At 43.8% G+C, this 21,168-nt stretch overlaps 1 protein-coding gene across 6 annotated transcripts in view; it reads right to left on the bottom strand.

Moving 5' to 3' along the window:
• The window catches only part of Mxd (MAX dimerization protein), a 181,146-nt gene that overhangs the window by 74,056 nt on the left and 85,922 nt on the right, over positions 1 to 21,168 (bottom strand). For all 6 annotated transcript variants that reach the window (XM_026812621.1, XM_026812618.1, XM_026812619.1 and 3 more), the window contains exon 5: positions 7,406 to 7,520. In XM_026812621.1, the coding sequence (XP_026668422.1) occupies positions 7,406 to 7,520 (115 nt within the window). The remainder of the gene's footprint in view (positions 1 to 7,405; positions 7,521 to 21,168) is intronic.

Here is a 21,168-nt window from a genome sequence, read left to right as displayed (position 1 = left end):
TTTTCACATTGAATTTCTGCGAAAATACACAGAATGTACTAATAAACGATTTTAAATCCGCAATCTTTGTCAAATTCGTGGGAAAATCAATAGACATTTTGCACATTTGGTCCAGCAGTCTGCGGACAGGGGCACACACATACATATGTATACCGCGCCCCATTTTTCATCTGCTCCACCGACAACTCGCATCTTCAACGTCAACCGAAAAAAAAAAGAGAAGAGAAAATATTCAACCCCCGTCGGAAAAGCGTGTCATAAAAAGATCCGCGGGGGTGAGGTCGCCGGGATCGCAGATAAGAGAGGTCGTTCGAGTGCGTGCGTGTGTGCACGCGGTCCGATATGAGTTTACAGCGAAGATAAGGGTAGCTTCGAGCCCCGGTTCCCGTCGTAAAACGCGCGCGGAAGCCAGCTTAAAAAGAGAGGCTCCAGCCGTTTCGTGCCGGGAAACTCTAATCGCGAACGCTTTTCCACTCTCGCCGCGCCGCTCTATTCGCCGCGAGGATAAATCTGCCGGCCGATTCAACCCCTTCGCGTACCATAACGAAATATTCTGATCAATCGATTTAATCATGTCATGTCAAGTTTCGTTTCATACGATCTTTCGTCTGCGCACATCGCCTTCCCGAAGCGTGTACGCACAATCTCGGAACGTATCGAAAACTAATTTCCAGCGTGTGAATTTCAAAGAGGGAAGATGAGACCGCGCCGAGGTCTGTAATCGCGTGCAACGGGAAATCGAGTCGCTATCGTCGATCAGCAATCCGTAAAACGGTTCAGGAGAGACGGAGGGGCACGTCTTTACTTCTTTTCGGCCGCTTCCGGTCCATGAGAAGTAAAATGGATCGCGGGCCCGCGTCTGCTCGATTTAAACAAGTAATTTGCTTCGGTGAAATCAGCTCGCACGGCGTATCTCTCGCTGCGCGGCATCGGTAGGACGTTTCTTTCCCAACGAACGAACATAAATTTTTTTCTGACCCCCCCAACCCCCCGCGTGTCCCGTCCCCCTCGCAGGGGATATTTAATGTCCGGGAACGGTGGCCGCCGCTTAGCGACAATTGCGTTTAATTGCCGGGAAAAAGCTGTCCTCTTCTCTCTCTTTTCCTTCTGCTCGTCTCGTTTATCGAGCCCCGGGCCACTGTCAAAGCTTGGATACATTACCCCTCAAAAGTTTCAGCATCAAGTATAATTACGGAGTCTACTACCCCCGGCAAAACTACCAACGTAATAATAAGAGATTAACTTGCTTTACGTGTATGATCAAATTTCCTACCTCAAAGACTGGCATTTTTTACCCAATGCAATTAGTTTAGTATTAACACAGAGTAGACTGACAGTACGAGTACACTCATCAACCAGTCTAGTTTTTGTCCTCCGTTTTCCGAGGCTTCAATAACCAATTACCATTTTCTTGTCCACTGATAATGATGTCGACAGTTCATAATAAATAATGTTCGACGTCAGTATAATAGAAAATACATTGTAAAAACGCCTATGCTATCAGATTTATTTCTGTGTTTAGCTGATGAACAAGTAATCTCATTATGCGTACTTTTTATTCTCATTCTTTTTGCTGTTAAATATTTGCCATGTAATCTGAATGAATGAAACGAGCATTGCACGAGTCAAGTTGAGTCATCGGGTCTGAACGCGTTCTGCTTATGTCGTAAAATATTTTAACACCTTTCGTATCTTATCGCTCGTTAATACCGCAATAAAATTGCAACATTAGGGTCACAATTATTCTGGGAACGCGTAGTCAAACTTTTCAGCCGCGGGTGTAATTCGAACGGGTCGATGGAAACAGAGAAAAATCGAGGGAAACGCCGGGAATGTTCCTTAATTTTCCACGACAAATTGGACCGTGTCGAGGCGATCCTCTGCCGGGGCTACCGGTGTCGGCTTGATTAGATGATCCGTTTTCTGTTTTTTCTATGAGATCGATCGAACGCATCCTAGGGGCCGGGTTCCAGTTGCGTGGCACACGGGAATTCTACAGCGTTATTTTCTATACCAGACACAGGGTTAATCTAATTATAGAACGCTGACCAAACGATAAATAGAAAATTTACTTGTTATTGAGCAACAGATTGAAATCTTGTTCCCCTTTGAAACAGAAACTCCTAACAGGTGCTACTAATTATACGCGGTTCGGCTTCTAGGAATGAATATCAATTCTCTGAATGCCAAACACTAACTATCCGCAGACCGACCAATCAGTTTACTAATACTCGCTCTTTGAAGTCGATTAGATCTCGGCTGTACTCCGACTCATTAGTCGATAAGTATGATCAAACAACTAATTAATGGAACTAACGATTGCTATTCCACGTCCACCACAGCCCTATAATGATCGACTACGAAATCGTAATAAAATCTATCAAGCGGAAAACTAGCCGCGAAAAATGTTTTATTCGCGATTGATACAATCTATGGCCGCGGTTGTCGCAACAATAATCATTGCGAGTAGGATTTTATTTAAAATAATACACAAATCCAGTTGGAGATTAATGGGCTGCAGCTAAACGGGCTCACGGGTCGCGAGAAACGCGGAGGAGCGGAATACATATTCATTACCCGATGCGACGCATCGCATCGGCCGCGCGCTTTCCCGCGCGGTCGTACACGTTTCTGGGTTATGCGGCAGCCCGGTGCAATATGCATGTGCGTGTCCCTCTCGGCCGAGCCGCAAGCCAGGGAAACGGGCAAGGGGGACACAGCCAGCGCACATGACGCACACGTGCGATTTTAAAACAATGCCACGGTCGATGCAAACACGCTGCTTCCGATACGAAGAAACGCGACGCGTCGCGAGGTTCGATGAAGTCACCGTGGAGATTCCGACTTTTTAATAACGGGCAACGTAATTCGCTGAACCGGTACCTGGTTTTATGCAAATATACATTTTACGGAAGAAAATAAAAATTGCAACTCTGCAGAAATTATTTTAATTTTTCATAGATTCAAGCTCGCTCTGTTTTATACAATAATTATTACACTACGGAAGAATCATTTGATGATCACCATGAGACGAGCGAGTGCAAGCATAAAGGCGTCGATGCCTGGCCAGTGGCTTGGATGTAAGCGGAATAACGATTCCTGACGACGACGCGACGCGAAAGCGTTTCCTGCAATTATATCGGCCGCTAATACGGTGAAACCCGGGCTTGGACAATGCTTTGAATAATGTTAATAAAATGCGAACGAGGCGGCGTCACACGCGTACACGGCGGCAGGTAAGCAAACGCTCGGCCAGGCCACGCGAATACGTATTCCCATTCGCCGATCGAATAACGCCCGGTTTATATTCCACGTAGTGCCGCATCCTGCTTGACGCAAGCTGGAACCCCGATGTATATATCCCACTGGCCAATAAAGCCTGATACGACGTTTGCTCGCGACCGCGCGGAATACGAATCGCTCCTGCAGCTGCCACCTTAAATTTTCCTGTTTATTATGTCACAGAGATACGGAATACGCGGAACAATAGTATCACGGATCAATCCAGCGATTTCCGATTCGATTTCAGAGAAGAAAGAGTTCGAAGAAGGTGAAAATATGAAGTGTAACTCAGTCCTCTGATTCAGTTCCTCCCTTGCATACCGAAACGCGACCACGTGTAATTGAGATTGCGAAATCTTCTATTGAAAGTCACTGTACGTTCGTGCAGTATAATTTACACTCGTATCGAGTAAATGCGTATTTACATGCTTGTTTAACGTTAACACTGTCAATTGATGGGAAAGATTGCGAAATAAATAATACAAGTAATTAGACACGGAGGACGAAGAAAATTCCAACCTATCCGGCTTCTCATTAACATTCTGAGAGACTAACAGCGTTTCAAGAGCCGCTGTCACCTCGATCAGAGGGAACCGCGACATTGTTTCTGAAACGGAAGCCAGCCATTGTCGTGTTCCTTAATGCAATCGCAGTCCCACTTTCCTTCTTCCGCGAGTTTACGGTGCGTTGCACCGATGCATCACGGCGCATACACGCGACTGTGTAACGCGACGATTATGCATTACGCGAATGAAAAAACTCATATAATTACGAACGGAGTGGTACAGAGGTCGGATGCAACGTGAAATTGTAATAAGAGGAACGAGAACGAAGTTAATATCGATGCAATGATAAAAAAAAAAAAAATTGAGAGAGATAGAAAGGGGTAAAGGACAATAAAAAGGAATAAGGAAGAAAGTTTGAATCGAAAAATAAAAGTGAGGAAAAGGGAGGTCTTCTCCGGCGAAAGAATATTGCCCTAAATCAAAAGGAACGGAACTGACACAGGAAGGAAGATAAGGGGTGAAAGATAAATAGTGGAAGATGAAAGAGGGTGAAAGGTGAGGATACGGTGGAAGCGATAGGGTGAGGTTTAATCTTTCCTCACGAGAAAAATAATAAAGAAGAACAGGAAGAGGATGGGTGGTGAGACAGGCTCCTCCGTGGCGAAGGAAAACCTGGTAGGGAAAAATATTCGCGGAAGAAGGATGAAATGGAAACAGGTGGTGCACCCGACGAGAGTCGTCGGTCGCGATTCAAAATGAATTTCTTTTTCTTCGTTCGTCGTGTTTTCGTTTACCGCAAGACTTTCCTGCGTTCTTAAAAGTCCATGTATAATTCACCGGCTTCCAGTTAATTATTCGAATTCTGTCTGGAAGCAACCTATAGAAATATTCCTGACCGACTCCTTTGTATCATTTTGTTAACATCTCTTTCCGTTGTACGAACACGTAAAACTGAGATCAATGCGAGACGGTCATAATATCCTATCTACCATCGAATTTATGTAACAACAGTTTCTAGAGTATTACCTTCGTGGTACGATGGAAGATAGGAAAAACAAATAATCTTAATATACATCAATTTTCTAGAAGGAAACTCTGCAATCAATCTTAATCTCTCACGTCTATGCGCGTCTCTAATTAAACTCATTAGCCTCAATTTTTCAACCTATTAATTGCTCCGTCAAAATCACCGCGTGTGCACGCGAACAGACAAAGGAGAAGAAAACAAATGTACTGCCTCTTCAGTAAGATAGAAATAATCTATCACAAAGATGATAATTTTCAATTTTACTTGTGACTAAACTAAGAAATTGTACTAACGTTTAAAACGTGAATTTAATTCACAGATATTGTGAACGCCCGTTAACAACGGGAATTCGTTTCGGGATCAAGAATCGAAACCGTGGATCGCAACGGTTAAGATAACCGACTACGGATCCCGGGTCGTGACGCAAACATCGGCGGTGGTCTGTCTCCTCCCGACAGGGATAGAGGACACAGTGAAATCTTGGCTTGGATATCTAACGCACGGCCGCGTAATGTACAGGTACCTGCAGCGGCTCGGATTGATGTATACGGAGAATCTCCCACGCGAACTCTGTATGCATGGCCGAACGGTGGATACGCGCCGCTGCACCGCCTCCCCCTCTCGCCCTCCCCCTACACGTACGTCTACCTGTCTCTCAGAACCGACGCTGGCCAGACGGAGAACGTACATAGAGGCAAACACGCGTGCATAGTCGTAGAAACAGTGCGCGCACGGACGGTACGCACGCACGGCACTCGGTGCACGGCGCACGGCATTGTACCCGCCACCCGGTTGGCTTATAATTTACTAACTACGCGTTCATTGTTCGTCGCCACTCTCCGCTAGCTACGACGACACCTTCAGCCTCGACCTTCCGTTATCCCGACGGAGTTCCTTCGTCCCGACATTCTTTTTACGAGAGCTTTTTAATTCACTACCAAATCTGACTTTTCGTTAAGTTGCCACTGAAACATTTGAAGTTCTGTCAAGGAATCGACTGCAGATTTTACGCATTTATAGAAAAATTGTATTGGAACAGGAGATAAAAGAAATCGAGTCACCAAACGATCACTGTTTTCATTAATAATAAATTCGGTGCTATAATCAACGGAAGCAATCACCATCGAACCATTTTGATAGATTCCCAAGATACATCGATCGAGTCCCACGAAACACCTGATGCCGACAATAACGACCGACGTTGCAAACGTATGAAATATACAAGAGTGACATATCACGAAAAGTCGTGCGACACTAAAATCTACCATATCAGAGAAAAAAAATCAATCTAATTAATATACAGAGTGGAGTAAGAAATATCATTTGAAATTGTCTGTTGATCGCTGATTCCACTTTAAACTCTGATAGAAGTAATCATGTAATGAACTCACGCACCATACATTTTGATAAAATCGTTGAACAAGTCTGCAAGTTTTTTATAGCTATGACTCTGAAACAGGTTGGAATATGTAATTTGTTGGATAGAAGGGTTACTGCTACGTTTGTCCGTCCCTGGACTTGTTTTCCGTTCTCACTCCCCTATCGACCGTTCTCGACCGCGATTCTTTTCACACTCGGCCATCTTTTCCGCCATCTTTCTTGCTAATTACCCGACCCGTTTTCCACCCAGAAATCTCCCCCTACCAGACTTTCTTGTCCTCTTTCTTCCTCTTTCCCTGCGAGCATCACGCTACGTCGCACTAGAGTAGATGCATAGATACGAGGAGCCACAGAGGAAAGGAACGAGAGAGAGAGAGAGAGAAAGAGGAGAACGCTTTCAGTAAGTGCTTCTTGCTCGGTGATTCTCGCGAACCGTGGCTTTCGCGGAAACCCCCATGAAATATTCAAACCGCCGGGCCCCGAACACCCGGCCGCGTCCCGTCGCCGCCGCCGCCGCGGAGCTCTCGCGCGCACTTTTATGGGCAATTCTGGTGTATCTGTTTGCTCGAACTTGCCTCGCGGAGATTAGGTGGCGAAGCGGGAACGCGTTGTCGGGAGGGAAATAACGCGTTTCTTCGGCGGGGATTTCGCGGTGGAGAAAGGCAGCGTCGAGAGCGCGATGATTGCGGCGTTGTTTCATCCGTGTAGGCGTGAGATTTTGCGGTTTCCGAGTTGCGAAAATTGACTCTCGCCGAGAGATAATAACGCGTTCGAAGAACGCACGCTCCTCGCATTCCTTTTTCCTCACCCCGGCCGATTAATTTTAATGCGCCCGCTAGGGAGTCGCGCTACGTTAATTAAAATGCCATTGGCAAAGTATATTTTTATGTAGCCGCGTCGAGGACCGGTTAATTGTTAACACCTTTTAATCACTATTTCAATAAGTATTGACGTAAAAAAAAAAAATGGAATAAGGGAATAAGAATCGTAAGTAGAATCAGACAATCAGTAGTCAGACATGAGAAGATACTTCCTTACTTTAAATTACGGATTATTTTAAATAAAAAGCGTTTACTTTTGCCCNTTTAATATAAATTTCACTGAAGTAATTTAACCCGCTCAAGTAAATTACGCTTCGTTTTCGGTAATGCAAAGCGGCCGGAGGGCGCAACAGCGCTAGCTAATTATTATGGTAAATTTGTTCACTTACCTTGATAAAACGCTTGGCCTTGGTCAGGAGACCGAGTGTGGTGTGTCTTGAGGTTTCAGGACCCAACGGAACCAACACTTTCAGCTTTTCGAGGCAATTTCTGAGGTGCGCTCTCCTGCAACACGAATAATAACAACCATTTAGCATACGCCGCACACTGTTACAAAATTACTTAAAGCGTATACCGTGATAACTAGACGGTGAATCTTTATGCAAACATTTTTTATATTGACTCGACATGCATGCAGTCTTTAATATTGTATTACGTGTACTCCGTATACTTTCTGCGTCATGAAATCATTGCATAAATGCATAAGATCAGCGATCTAACAACGAAAGTAACATTAAACTTTACTTTAACTTTAACTTTATTAACGGATAGAATCCTTTCTGTTACATAAATAATAGTAATTAATACAGTTCTGTGCAGCTGAATAACAAAAAATAAGATAAGACAGCAGAATAATTATAGTAATAAGATAGATAAGAATAATAGGATAAAACAACGAAGTAATAACAATAATAATAGTAAACAAATAATATTAATATACAATACGTTTCGCACGCAATTCGCACGAAAAAGCCTATTATAGCGTGCTCCAATTTTCGTAATTTGAATAGGTAATTGCAATCTAAATGCAGTTTTAATATAATCCGTAATCTCGAGGCACAACATATCTCGCGAGCAAATCTTAGACGCTCATTAATCTTAATCACGAATCTTAACGTCTAACCCTTAATAACCTTAGAGCGGTGGTGTTAGGAAACGACACTGCTATATGCAACCACCCAATTAGTTTACGCTTTAGAAAGTTCCCCCGTTTTTTAAGATTGTATGAAGGTATATAAGAGAATAACAGTAATCTTATTTTACTCCGTAATACTCAATTAACTTTTGCTATTTCTTTCCCCAGTGGCGGCTGAAAAACTAGCATGATCCCGTGGAAAATTAAAACGGTCTACCATCTTGTAAAGTTCTAAAGGGAGGAAACATTTCCTTCCGCAATTCCTTACCCGCGGTACCTTTTACGAATTATACCTACAAAACACACCCTAATCTCGTCGAATTAAAACCCGGCCAACTCTCTCACGGTCGTGGAACATCCGGATTCGAGGAACACAACGGCGAACAATTTCGCACGACCGCGATTCGTCTTGTCCCGGGGTTTTCGAATTGGCCACGAGTACACGGAAAACCGCGCGGGCTCCCCGCATCCGTTTTTCGCGTCACGTACACGACCCGCGACGAATGGACCGGAATCCGACAACAGGGGAAACTAACAACGAAATTGAAGAAGAGAAGCCCCACGGTGTGCGGCACTGCCGCCGCCGCCGCCCGTTTGTAACCGGTCACCCTTTCCCAACGTGGACCACCGCAAATTCTCTGTATGTGTGTGTGTGTGTGTGTGTGTTTGTGTTTGTGTATGTCGCGCGTGTATGTGCGTCCGGAAAAAACCGATAAGATCCCGATTATCGCCCAGTGATCACGGACCATTAGCCGAACGGGTCGCGCGATAAAATACACGCCGGAGGAAGATACCGAAGCGAGAAACGCTCCTCGGCAATTATTTTCGTGGTCGGAATCTCCTTTAACCGGGGGAGAAACTGTACGAGCAGGATAGTAGATATAGCCGTTTCCTCTATACTTATTGTACGTCCCATAAAAATTAAATTGCTGATACAGAGACGACTATTCTCTGCATAAATATTAGTGACAACAATTAATGCGTTCTATTTGATCTCGAATAATTCCGTTGTTATTTTGTGTTAAAATATATTGGATCCGTAAGAAAGTAATTTCTTATAATACTACGTATTTATGAAGACCGAAATTACTTTCTTGCCAACGCGATATAAACATGATTCACCGTGCAAAATCCACTTGCATCTCTTTTCTATAAAAACATTGTTTTAGATTGAATTGTAAATTCAACTTCGTGTAAACACGGAACGGAAAAAACTTAAACAGAGGTAAAAGAACGGTGATAAATTTCCATGAATCCGAGTTGATGCGCGAGAAGATTTATTGGTGTAGTCCGGAAATACTAAGTTTGTGCCGGAAGACGCGTCACGTGTGGCGAACACATGCCATTAGGGTGATTTAATTAGAAGTTTATGCCCGGTTTATGTCGTCCCGTTGTGGAAAATGTAGACGACGACGGCCGAGGCTCGTTTAGCCTCGGACAGCGACGACGCCTGCCCGCTTTAGCATCGGTTCTCGACGGCGAAACGCACGCGCGCGTTTGCACGCACGTTTTACGAGAAACAATAAGCCGGCTCCGGCTTAATGACGTCATCAAAAGGTATTATGTCTCGCGAGCCGCGGAGTGGACAGTTTCCCGGGGCTCCGATGGATGCATTCTGACCACGAGACGCGTTATATGCGCGCCCATTTAGGGAAACGGCTACTGCCGTTTATCCACTTCTCTCCGCCCCGGGAAGGTTAAGGTGCGTTCACTGAACTCGAGGATTAGTGAAATGCGCTGTCTGGTTTAGAATATTTAGAAATAAACTACTTATTGTCCATTTTGTTTAACTTGGTTGTGATTTTAAAATAATATGAGAGAACTGATTTGAAACGTTTCGAATTTTTTAAGGAAACAGTCGAAATTGGGACATTGTAAAATGTGGCTTTGAATAAGTACGGAGAACGGGAAAGTAACGTTATCGGTTGTAAAAAAAAAAGGCTCGATCAGGAGTTTAGGAAAATCGGATCGGTGAAAATTGAATGTCTTACGACGGGATAGATAAGCGGTTGACGCGTTTGAAATTTGCAATATCTCCGGGCGAACAATGTTTCCCTTCGGAATAAAAAATTTAATCAAACGTTTCGACCGTTTCCCAACGCTGGGAAATTTTTACTTTAGAAAATATCCTTACTCTTATCGTTCGCCAAGAGATAGAAGAAAAAAGAGAAGGAGTAAGAAGAGAAAGATGATTTTAAGTTCGCCCGGGATATCGAACAGAAAATTTGTTTGCTCCAACTTTCTTTTCCCTTTGACTTTTCCACCGTTCCCCTCTTGATTTAAATAAAGTTTCGTCCGAAAGTTCTTTGTCGAAATACGACGTAACTAAAAAGTGATTTTGCCTAAAACTTCGGACGCCGGGACGTGGCTCGCCGAAGTTTGTTAATAGGCGTAAGAGAAATTTCGTGTTTCGCGGTTCCCTTAGCGTCCCTTGGCCTCGCGGATGCGTTTAACAAAAATTGGATTCGCTCAAGTTCTCTCGCGAGATTTAATATTTGCCGCGCGGCAAAGAAAATTTAATAAGAAACGTTTGTTTTCGTCATATTCATATCTTTTGAGCTCGCCGAGGCGTTAGCACCCGCGGACTCCCAAACTTATTCTAATTTCCAAGTTCTAACTCAGGACGATGTCAAAGTTTCGCTGCGCAAACTAATTACGATGATTATGCTAATTAAGTTGCTAATTTAGTCGGAATCCCAAAAACTGAGGGACCTCATTAGACAGAGGATAATATCAAAACTTTGCGCTTAATACAATAATTATACAACGAACCTCGAATATTGCAGAGAGCGAAATAAAATTGATGAACAGCCTACCTGTAAACGTTCGACTGCGACATCGACTATCGCTAAACCGAGCGAGAACCTTTCTTAAAATTCATTAAACCGAATATGCAAGGAAGCTCATCAATGCTCTACGAGAGTAACAACGCACAGTAATTACAGTAATTGCAATTAGTTTTACCGTTCGCCCCACCACGGCCACCGGAGGCCACTAAATCACGCGAGAACAACGCCACCGAAATTAATTACAAGCATCGGAGTCGCATCGCGACATGCTCGATTCTGATTACTATAATGTCCGTTCGGTCGCCACAAGTTTCCCTGTTTAAAGGGCAGGTCCACAGCTATTTTGCTCGAGAACGATTAAGAGACTCCAAGTGCAGTCAATCAACGTTGTATCAACGTAATCAACAATAGACGAAACGCAAAATTGACAGCTGGCAGATTTTTTTTAGAATTTAACAGAGATATCGCCTTGTACCCAAAAATTCGCGGAGATAGAGCTGCTGTTAGAGTCGTGCCGGGTATCGGTTCTGTTTCGCGTATAGAAATCGCCGAAAATTCAAACGGACGCACTTCCTTCGACACTGATGCACGAGCTGCGCGACTCGACGAATGGAACGAAAAATCGCCGGGGCGTGAAACGTTACGCAAATATGACGTGGATAGAGTTCCCGTGTAACCGTAGCTGTTCAACTCTGACGGGAAACCGGCTCTCGATAAACAAATTATTTACCGTGAGCAAATGAATAACGTCCAAGCAACTTAAGTTCAGATAATCAATTTTCCCCGACCGTGTTTTATAACATTGATAAAATTGTTTAATTACCGTTACCAGAATTTGTATAATAAATTATGTACGGAAAGAATATGATTAAATAAGTTTTGACCAAATTACGTAACACGAAGTAATTGCGTATTTTTTACTGATTCAACTTGTGATAATTGACATTGTAATCTAACAAAATTCACCTCTGATGTTAATGAAATTATTTGCAAAAATCCCCTAATCCTTCAGTAAATAAGGTAAAAAATTGGTGGGTTTGAATTATTAATAAAAGAGGCCACCCCTGTTACGCGATCAGAATTCACCCCGGCGCTACAATTTTCCAGATTTTATTTTTACCTCCTCGAGAAAGCTAAACGCTTGAGCAACTCGCGAGTCGCCGCTCGATTGCCCATGAACTGTTGACGAGGTAATATTGAAAGCCGAAGCTTAATACCGTTATCGTACAGCTTAAATTCGGGTGCATGAAACATAGCGTATAATGCGTTGAGGTAAACTGGAATTTTAAAGAATCTTTACAAATTGGATGATCATTAAAAATTATTGAATGAATTTTTGGAATACTTGAATATTTACAATAAATCGAGTACATCCAAAGATCGTTCCTCGTTAATAAAGAAGTTGCTAATTACTTAAGGAACAGCTGAGAGGAACGTGGGCAATGTTTAAAAAGAATGGTGTACGGGAAAAGAATTCCGAGATTTAAACAAAAACACCGATCAAACGCGAAGGGAACAACGCGAACTGCTTCGAACGGCAAGTCACGTCGGAAATTCCCGTCGTTCCCTCTCTATCAATCTCATCATTCTTTGACATCCTTTCCCGGCGCGGCGCGGTGTTCGCTGCAACATTTTTGCCGCGAGCCGATGAATCCTCCCGGCAGCCGAGCAAGCACACGGCCGAGGGAAGCGAGGGCTGCTGCCGGCCCTTCTCAATCGATACCACCGTGTGACACCAGCATTATGAAATTCCTGTCCTGCCTGTTCGACGTACCGTAGCCTGATGAATAAATACTTCGCGCGGAATTCTCGTGTCGAAGTCAGCGGGTGCGCCTCGCGAAGACCAAGAGCTTTTGGTTGGCTCCCGTTCAAAGGGGTCCGCCGTCGCGCATCGCGCCGCGTCGCCTCTAGAACGCGCCGATCGCGTTCAACGTTTTCACCGTCGATTATTATTAATTCGCCGCGGGATGGCTTTGTGCACGGATCCGGGGCTCCGACAGACGAGGCGGTCTTTGAATCTAGCCCAGACACGATACGTCCGACGGAGGTTCGTCTTTCCATCGAGTATTCCATCCTCGAGTCTCGTTACTTTTTAATTCGCTCGTTAACCATTCAGACGAGCGGACAAGAACGGAGAACCAAGTCCATGAAAGGATTAACACGCGCGGTGATCGATTCGATCGCAACCGTGGCAAAAGTTTCAGACGTACGACGGACGTAGGATACATAAAACACGCGCTGCGCGTCGTCGAACGAAGACTTACAGTCCCTAGGAAAATGTCGAAGTTAACGAACAAAGCCGTTCCCACGGAAGTAAGCGCGGCGGCAGTAGCGACGGCCTGGAATGCCGCCGAACGACTTATGCCAGGCCGGCGACTACGAGAAAACGTACAAGCCGATAATTAGTACATAAAAGCTGAAGCGTTACGGTAACACAGCGGATAATGTCACTTAGAGGGTGAACGAACCGTGGCTGCGCGCCGCCTCGACTCTCGGCTTCGGCTAGACGACAGCCTCTCATTATTTGTCTTGCTCCGACGATTCCTTTTATCCGACGGAATTATCTACGTTCGAAAGCCCGCGAACAGAAGGAACGAAAGGAATCTCCACCGCTTTCGTCTTGTTACCGTCCTCGTTCGGTGTATAGTAAACAATTTTAACCGTTCATTTTACGCGGAATATTTTATCGGTATTACGCGATTCAAACGACGGTTCCACGCGGAACGATCGTACCAGCAGAATACGTAAAGTGCGCCTATTATCATCGGTATGCACGTATCGATACGTCGTACCTATTATTGTCGTAGCTATTTGCAAGGCTGACACAATGAGAGAACACCGTAAATTCTATAAATGTATTACGAAGGTAACATGCTTTTCTTATCGGTCTACAAATCGGTTTATAATAATAATGAGTTACTACGTTACGCGTCCTTCAACATTTCTCAGAACGCGGTATCCCTCCTCCTGTTCTTGAGTAGTCAGACGAAGCTGCGATCCCATACTCCAATCCTAATCAATTATGTTCATGAAGTCGAGCAAAGGTGATATTTAGCTTCACAGCTTATTACAAATCGCTAATGGTTATTACACCGTGAGAGCATTAACACTATTTCTACCAAGCGGTGTCAAAAGACATCTATTGAAATATTCGTCTAATACTATTATCATTAGTTTAATCACTTTCCCTCGATTTAATTAATTAATTTAATAACTAGTATAGGAAAAGTGAAAAATTTAATTGAGGAAAAGTATTAAAGTGATAATAATAATTTTAAATAAAAATTTCAGAAGGTGTCGTTTTCTAATATTCTTATAAGTAATAAGATGCTTCTGTCAATTCGACGAATTCACGAGTTTTTCTAATTAGAAGAATGTTTCGTGTCACTTGAATCCCGCCGGAGAGGACGATTTTGATCAGTCAGTCAGAAAGCACATTATTTACGTCGTTAACTCGTCGGGCAACACTTTGAATCGACAGCAACGGATACCGATGGTTAATGGAAATTTGTACAGCCGCTTGATCCGACGCGTTAAATATAGTATCGATCATTATTACAGACTTCCGTTTTCGCGTACGTATGCCGACGACACTCTCGATCAACGCTCCGAACGCGCGGCATCATCAATCAAACGATTCGAGGCCTACGCGCCTCGCAACCTTCGCGACTGAACGACCCGACTGACTCTGACCGACTAATCAGCGCGAAGATACGAATAACCGTGTTGCCTTCCTTCTGCCAAATTTGGGAACGCTCAAGAAGAAAACATGTTGACAGAAAATCGAAATACGTATTGAATTCTGGCCTTGTCGATGTCGTATTTTTGCGGATGCATTTCGGTATTCAGAGACAGGTGTGTATAGTTGCATATTCAAAGACAAATTTCTCGTGTAATACTATGATTATATGTAAAATAAAATTCTTATGCGATGAATATTATCGAATAAATGCATGCTCGTAGTTGCACAGAGCAGAACGTATTTCTGCCAGGCTGTAAAATCAATGACTAGTGGATCATTTTTAATGGAACATCTTACTGACTCTGTATACTGACTGAGCTCTGTATATTTAATGAACGTTCCCACGAGCCTCCACTCGCGTATGTCGTTGACGAAGTAACGCGGAACAATGTTGACGAGAATATCGTCGGTAATTCGAAGGTAAACCCTCGAAAAACTGCATATCCGAGCTTTCCAGAGCACGATTCAGCCCATCGAATCCAGGAAATCTCGCGACGCGATGGTCCCCGGGGATAATCGCTCCCGGGAGTATTCCAGCCGGTACTTTACCGCGATTGCCTCGATTTTCCTCGATCCGACGACCCCCCGTTCCTTCCGCGTAATCGAATCGATCGAGCCCCGACGCTGTCGCGCAACCCGCGTCACGCGAGTGCGTGTCGAAGCGTTTTATCGGCGAGTCCGAGGAAGGTGCGTGCGCGCGGCTCGCGCCCGGAGTTCCGGCCAATAAATCGTCGCCGCGGCTGATATTTTCGTGGCATTTTTCCACGATTTATAATTCCGCTTTAACACGTCCCCACGGCGAGATAAAGCATCACGCGAAGTAGCTACCGGCCCCGGCTATCGGCCGAGGAAAAGGGAAAATTATTCCGGCGCGATTACGCGGCCCCCGTGCCGCGCGCGCCGAATACCCGGGAAAACGCTTTAATAATTCATGAGGGCACGCGGTGATTTTTCACGGAATGTTAACCTCCCGCCTGCCTCTTCCGTTCCGTTCGGTGTTCCTGATCGCCTTTCCTGTTTCCTTAGTGATTACTACCATTCTTACCATTTCGCGCGATTCTTCTCTCGCCCCCACACACGTTTTTATCTCAGTTCTCTGGTAAACCAGTGAAATGATTTCGCAAAGGGGCACCGACTGATCATTTTCAATTTGCTTTCAGTTATTCGAAGAATACGAAATCGAACGAAAGCTCTTACATTTAATTACGCTCACTTCCCCCATAGACTCTTTATTACCCTGCTTCGTTTACCGTTCTCATCGTCACTTCTTCACGTTATACCGTATCAATTAGCACTATATCTATGTGTATGTATCCACCCTTGCTGCCCACACCCAATCTTTTCCCCGAAATCTACCGCAGTCCAAACTTCCCGCTTCAAACATCTTCGGAAGCCCTCGCCCACCCCAGCCGTTCGTTCCTCCACCCACCCGCTCTGTCGCTCGAAAGTTCGACGCAACCCTCCCTTAGTACTGTTTTTCCACAGAAAGAGGAAATAAATGTACTGTAAGCTGAACCCTCGCTCGAATTAATATACGATGTCATACCGCAGTCTAAGTACCGTGTAACATATGTTTCAAACGTTGCGTATCATCGTTGCATGTATAATTGGTTACACGTTCATTGCTTGATCTGTTATGTGATTACATAATAGAATGTTTCAACCTAAATGAGCTTTGATTACTAATTTGAAATAATTGTCATATTATGTAATGAACAATAAGCTCTTAAAATTGTTCTAGGAACTTTATAATGATGCACAGGCCCGTTCATAATGATAGAAGTGGATACGATCTTTCAGGTTCTGGGAACAAACGTTCGTAACCGTGTCAACGATAATAGCAATAGTCGATTAATAATCCGGCCGAAGCCGACGATAATCATTCCCGATCAAAGGACGACAATTAATCCGAGGACTCGGTTAAAATCCCGACGCCCTGGGCTCCCCCCACCCACATCGTTTCTCGCGCCAGCCGAAATTAACATCCCCTGATTAATTGGACGTTTCGGAGAGTGGCTCGGCCGGAGAACGGCTTAGCAATTTATTACGACGGATACTGGAGTCGCTCGGGCCCGGGCAACTTGTACGAACTTACGCTTCGCTTAAACTTGCCCATTCGTAAAGCGACCTCGAGGGGGTTGGGCAAAGGGTGGGAAAATGCTGTTGGGGATGAGACGTACGGAGGTCGAGACACGACCCTTTCGCGCGGTTCCGGTCACGAATAGAGGTTTCCCCGGTGGTGCCTCTGTACACGCCGCGCGCCACGCCAGGCTACTCTCCATGCCGAATCCTCCACGCCACGCGCGCGCGCGCGCGCGCGCCGTCTCTCGCGAATTTCGTTTTATCTTAATTAAACGGAGGGGGCGGCGTTCACTCGGTCAAGACGGCCAACTTCTATCTCCTAAGCTGTCTCCCGCCTCTAGCAACTTTAGCATCCACGCGATCCACGGAACCACGTCGGACTACCCGACTACTGCAATCGAATTTCGGTATAGCAGTAGATTCGAAGATAGCGACAAAATATAATAGCACGCTTCCCTGTTTTTTTAAACAATCTACGTTGCGTACTTTATTAAATACGTTTGACTGTAATCGAGACTAGAGATATTACACAAAATCATACTTGAATCTTCCAGTTGATAGAGTCTTATAATCTGTAATTTATCTGGAACAAAAATTCGATCGTTTGCCGTGTAATTCACGTTTCATGGCCGAGGGAGCCGGGGTTCATCGCGCATTCCTTGGAATTTGGAATCCCAAGTTTACGACTCACGATTTAGAATTCGGAATCCAAAGTTCATAATTCAGGATCTGGAATCCCAGAATTCGGTATCCAGCGGTCCAGACGTTGATCCGCGGTCGTTTAAGGGGTGTATTTAAACTGGGTAGAGACCGGAGCGGGCGAGCCGCAGCGTAACCGTTATACAGCTGCACACGGTTGGAAGCCGTGTATACACGGGGATCGCGTCGGTGTTCACCGACACGTGTACATACACGCGGGTCGGCGTAACGCTCTGGTTTCGCTTAATTAAACTGTGTCTAGCTAGGTCCAAAGGGGCAACGTGTCGCGCGGTCCGACAAAGGAGGCTTGCTGCTGCTGCTACTGCTGTTGCTGCTAGCTGGCCCCGGCTAACGCAGAACGCACCAGCACGTGCCTTCATTAAGGATCTCCGAAACCCTGTTGGCCACACATCCTGCCTAATCCGAAATAACGGCCCCCCCGACCTTCATACTTCCTTCCTTCCTTCCTTCCTTCCCACGCTGCTCCTTGGAAAATCTGCGCCGGGATACTTCGGCAAAAGTTCGCGCTAATAGACCGTGGCTCGCGATGAAAGAAGTGAGAAATTTTCTAAAAGTTACTTCCACCACTAGGGGAATCTAGCTCGGAGTCCATTTTCGGGTTAGACGAGTTCTTTCTTAGAGATCTTTAGGGTCTATCTAATTTATTTTGTTTGATTAACATATTTCTAAAAAATGCTACATATAATAACTGGTTTAATGATTATATGTAAATTCGTTTGATGAAGATAAGAACGTATTGTATTTTGACAACGTCAGGCTTTATAATGAAATCAATGTCCAATGTCTTACTTTAAACAATTCATCTTATATAATTCATTATGTAATAAATATGAAGATAAATACTGAGAGAGGAACTGTCTCTACGTCCGAGTTGATAAATAAGTCTTCTTAAGTGGTACAGGAAGACACGGTAAGTATCCACGATATATTTTTCCAGAAATTGAAAAACACTCCGCAAGATTCCAACTAACGAAACAAATATGATCTACGAGGAAAACAGCCCAACAAGAGTGACAAATTTATGGCGCCGGGGTTCCGGTGAGAATTTCTCAACCGTGGATTATAGATGAATCGACCCATAAACATCGGGGACATCTTTATAACTGTACAATATCGGACCAGCAGCGTTTTTTAAAAACTGTCCATTTTTTGCTACCAGCTGAGAACGATAATAAACTAAGTAAAAACAAAACGATTCACAGTGTCTTTAAGTATAGCTGCGATTCTTCCTTCCTGAACTCCACAGTACTGTTAGTTACTGTAAAAACTGCGGATCTTTTTTATGTAGAATGAAACGTTTGTGATAGCAATTTGAGAAAATTATGTTGAGAAGTATTTATTAAACTTCTGATGTTCTATCTATCTTCCCACGTTGCATGCATTTTTTATATTTTCTGTAAATACATAAAATCCAACTATCATATCTAATATTAACCAGTGAAATATTATCGGACCATTTGTTCAAGCTTTGCAATTCGGTCTGTTGATTTGCATAACAGAAATACAATTCGACTGAATTGTTCACCGAACAATATATCCTACTGTTAGCGGTCATGGTCGCGTTAACAGCATAAAAATGATGCAGTTGCGAGTGCACGTGCATGCCGATTCGCACCTGCATCCAGAGACCTTTCGTGGTTCTCTGTCCTGTTTTGGATTCATCGCGAGTCGCCCAGCGATCGCCTTTATTTTTCCCTTTTGTCGACGATGATAAGACGTACGCAGCTGCTCTCGCAGCATAGCAACAGGAGGTGCACTTTCTTAATTTGCGCGTATACGTGCCTTAAAACGATTATTTCAATCGTTGCTTTTAAATATCTTGCTTTAATTAATAAACATTTCTTCAAGGCTCATAGATAAAACAATTGTGATAAGAGCTCAGAGAATTTTATATAAAAAGTGTAATTAGAAAATAGAAACTATTTTTAGAGATACAATTTTCAATTACATCAAGCAGTCACGTGTTCTGAAATTTCGTTTTATTAAGAATGTAAAATCTCGTATAAATTCACCGATAATAAACTCGCTCGCGCGACTACTTGCAGAACTGAAAAGTTAAATTCCATCCAGGAACGTATTTTACCGTTTTTACTTTGAAGGAAACTTCAGACCTCTCAGCCCTCTTACGATCTCGTTAGCATCTGTTAAACACGTGTCTCAAAGGCTGAAATAAGTTCTGACAATCTCACCTTGGAATCTTATTCAGTATTACACGTTTTAATATTTAAAGTAACATGTACCGTCTAATAAAAGAGTGTACGCGAATACGCTGGAAAACAGTCACTAATTATTCAATCGAACCGACGATGTATCAAGTTAAGATAAGAAAAGCAGAAGATTGAAACGGTTGATCATTCATTCAAGAACTCGTGCGACTGTTGGCATTCATGTACTGAATTACTCAGACGGAGCAAAGATACTTCGGTTAAAATTGTAGCTGCGTTCAACAAATGTTTCAGCGTAATGAAATTAATTACGCGTAACCAGTGTATGCCGGTTGAAGCCGCGGCTGAATGCCGGCGTCCCGTTTTATTTCGATGAACGCTGACAGGCCACGATTCTCGGCGAAGTAAGTAAGCGCATTGGTACCGCGCGGCGCGACACCTAAACGCAATCGAATTTGCTGGATCGCGCAGCCAAGTCACCGCGAATCCTTCAATTAAAGTAAATGTATTTATCAAAGGGGAACGTGTCGCGGGCGCGCATTAATCTTCTAATCTAATCCGTACAATGACGCACGTACAAATATCGGTACAAAGAGAGGTCTCGCGAGCACTCCTCGCTTTAATTGTAATTAAGCTCGGCCCCGCGATCGATTTTCCCCTCGGCGCGACGCACACGCGAGCCTTCCTTCGCATCCCACTTCGACGTTCCGTGTCCTTTAACGAAGTTTACAGCTAGATACATTAATAGCGAATCGATTCTTCAACGTGCCAAGACAGCGGAAATATCCATGAAAAGTTTAACGTTCCTACAGCCATTTTTCTCAATTATTCGGTCAATTAGTAAATACTTGCTGGGGAATTAATAATTTCTATTTTCATTCGATATTTGAAATTCATTAGAAAACACACAGGAATGAGATGTAAACCGAGTCTCTACGTCTCTATTACAATGATTAAACTACGGATTTTATTTTGCATAAAAATCAACAGCCTAATAACGACCTTACCTCAGAACAGTTGATCGTTATTACTTACTTTACGCGTGTGATTACCGAGAGCATTATATTTTTTATGGTCGCCACTTAAGACGATTACAGTTGCATGCCGTTAAAGCTCGATGCAAAAGACTGTATATGTATAATTAGTCGCGATTATCGAGCGTCTGCTATACATATTTGTACAGTGCCTAATCGCAAATTCATCAGCGAATCATTATTTTACGTAGCAGTCGACAATGCCTGTTTATAATCCCCAGTAAATACATAGATGTCCGGAAAAAAGAAACGGGTATATCGTATGTAGTTACGTAAGAAGGGTTACCATTAATGCGGCTAACCACACGCTGTTAGGCATCGTTATACTTGCGCGGAGTGACTATAGTTACTTGTGATTAATTTAATCACTCATGGAGGCACAATAGAGGTAATTATAGTCGTTCAGTCGCCGCAGTAAATGCGCAACTTGCTTTGATAAATCAATGAACTGGAACATCTATATCCGCAATTTCCGTATTCGGAAA

The sequence above is a fragment of the Ceratina calcarata genome, unplaced genomic scaffold (genome assembly GCF_001652005.2).
Source record: "Ceratina calcarata isolate Rehan_Ccalc_2016 unplaced genomic scaffold, ASM165200v1 scaffold291.2, whole genome shotgun sequence".
In the NCBI taxonomy this organism is placed as follows: Eukaryota; Metazoa; Arthropoda; class Insecta; order Hymenoptera; family Apidae; genus Ceratina; species Ceratina calcarata.
Note: the sequence above shows the minus strand (reverse complement) of the source record. Positions and strands in the feature narration are given on the sequence as shown.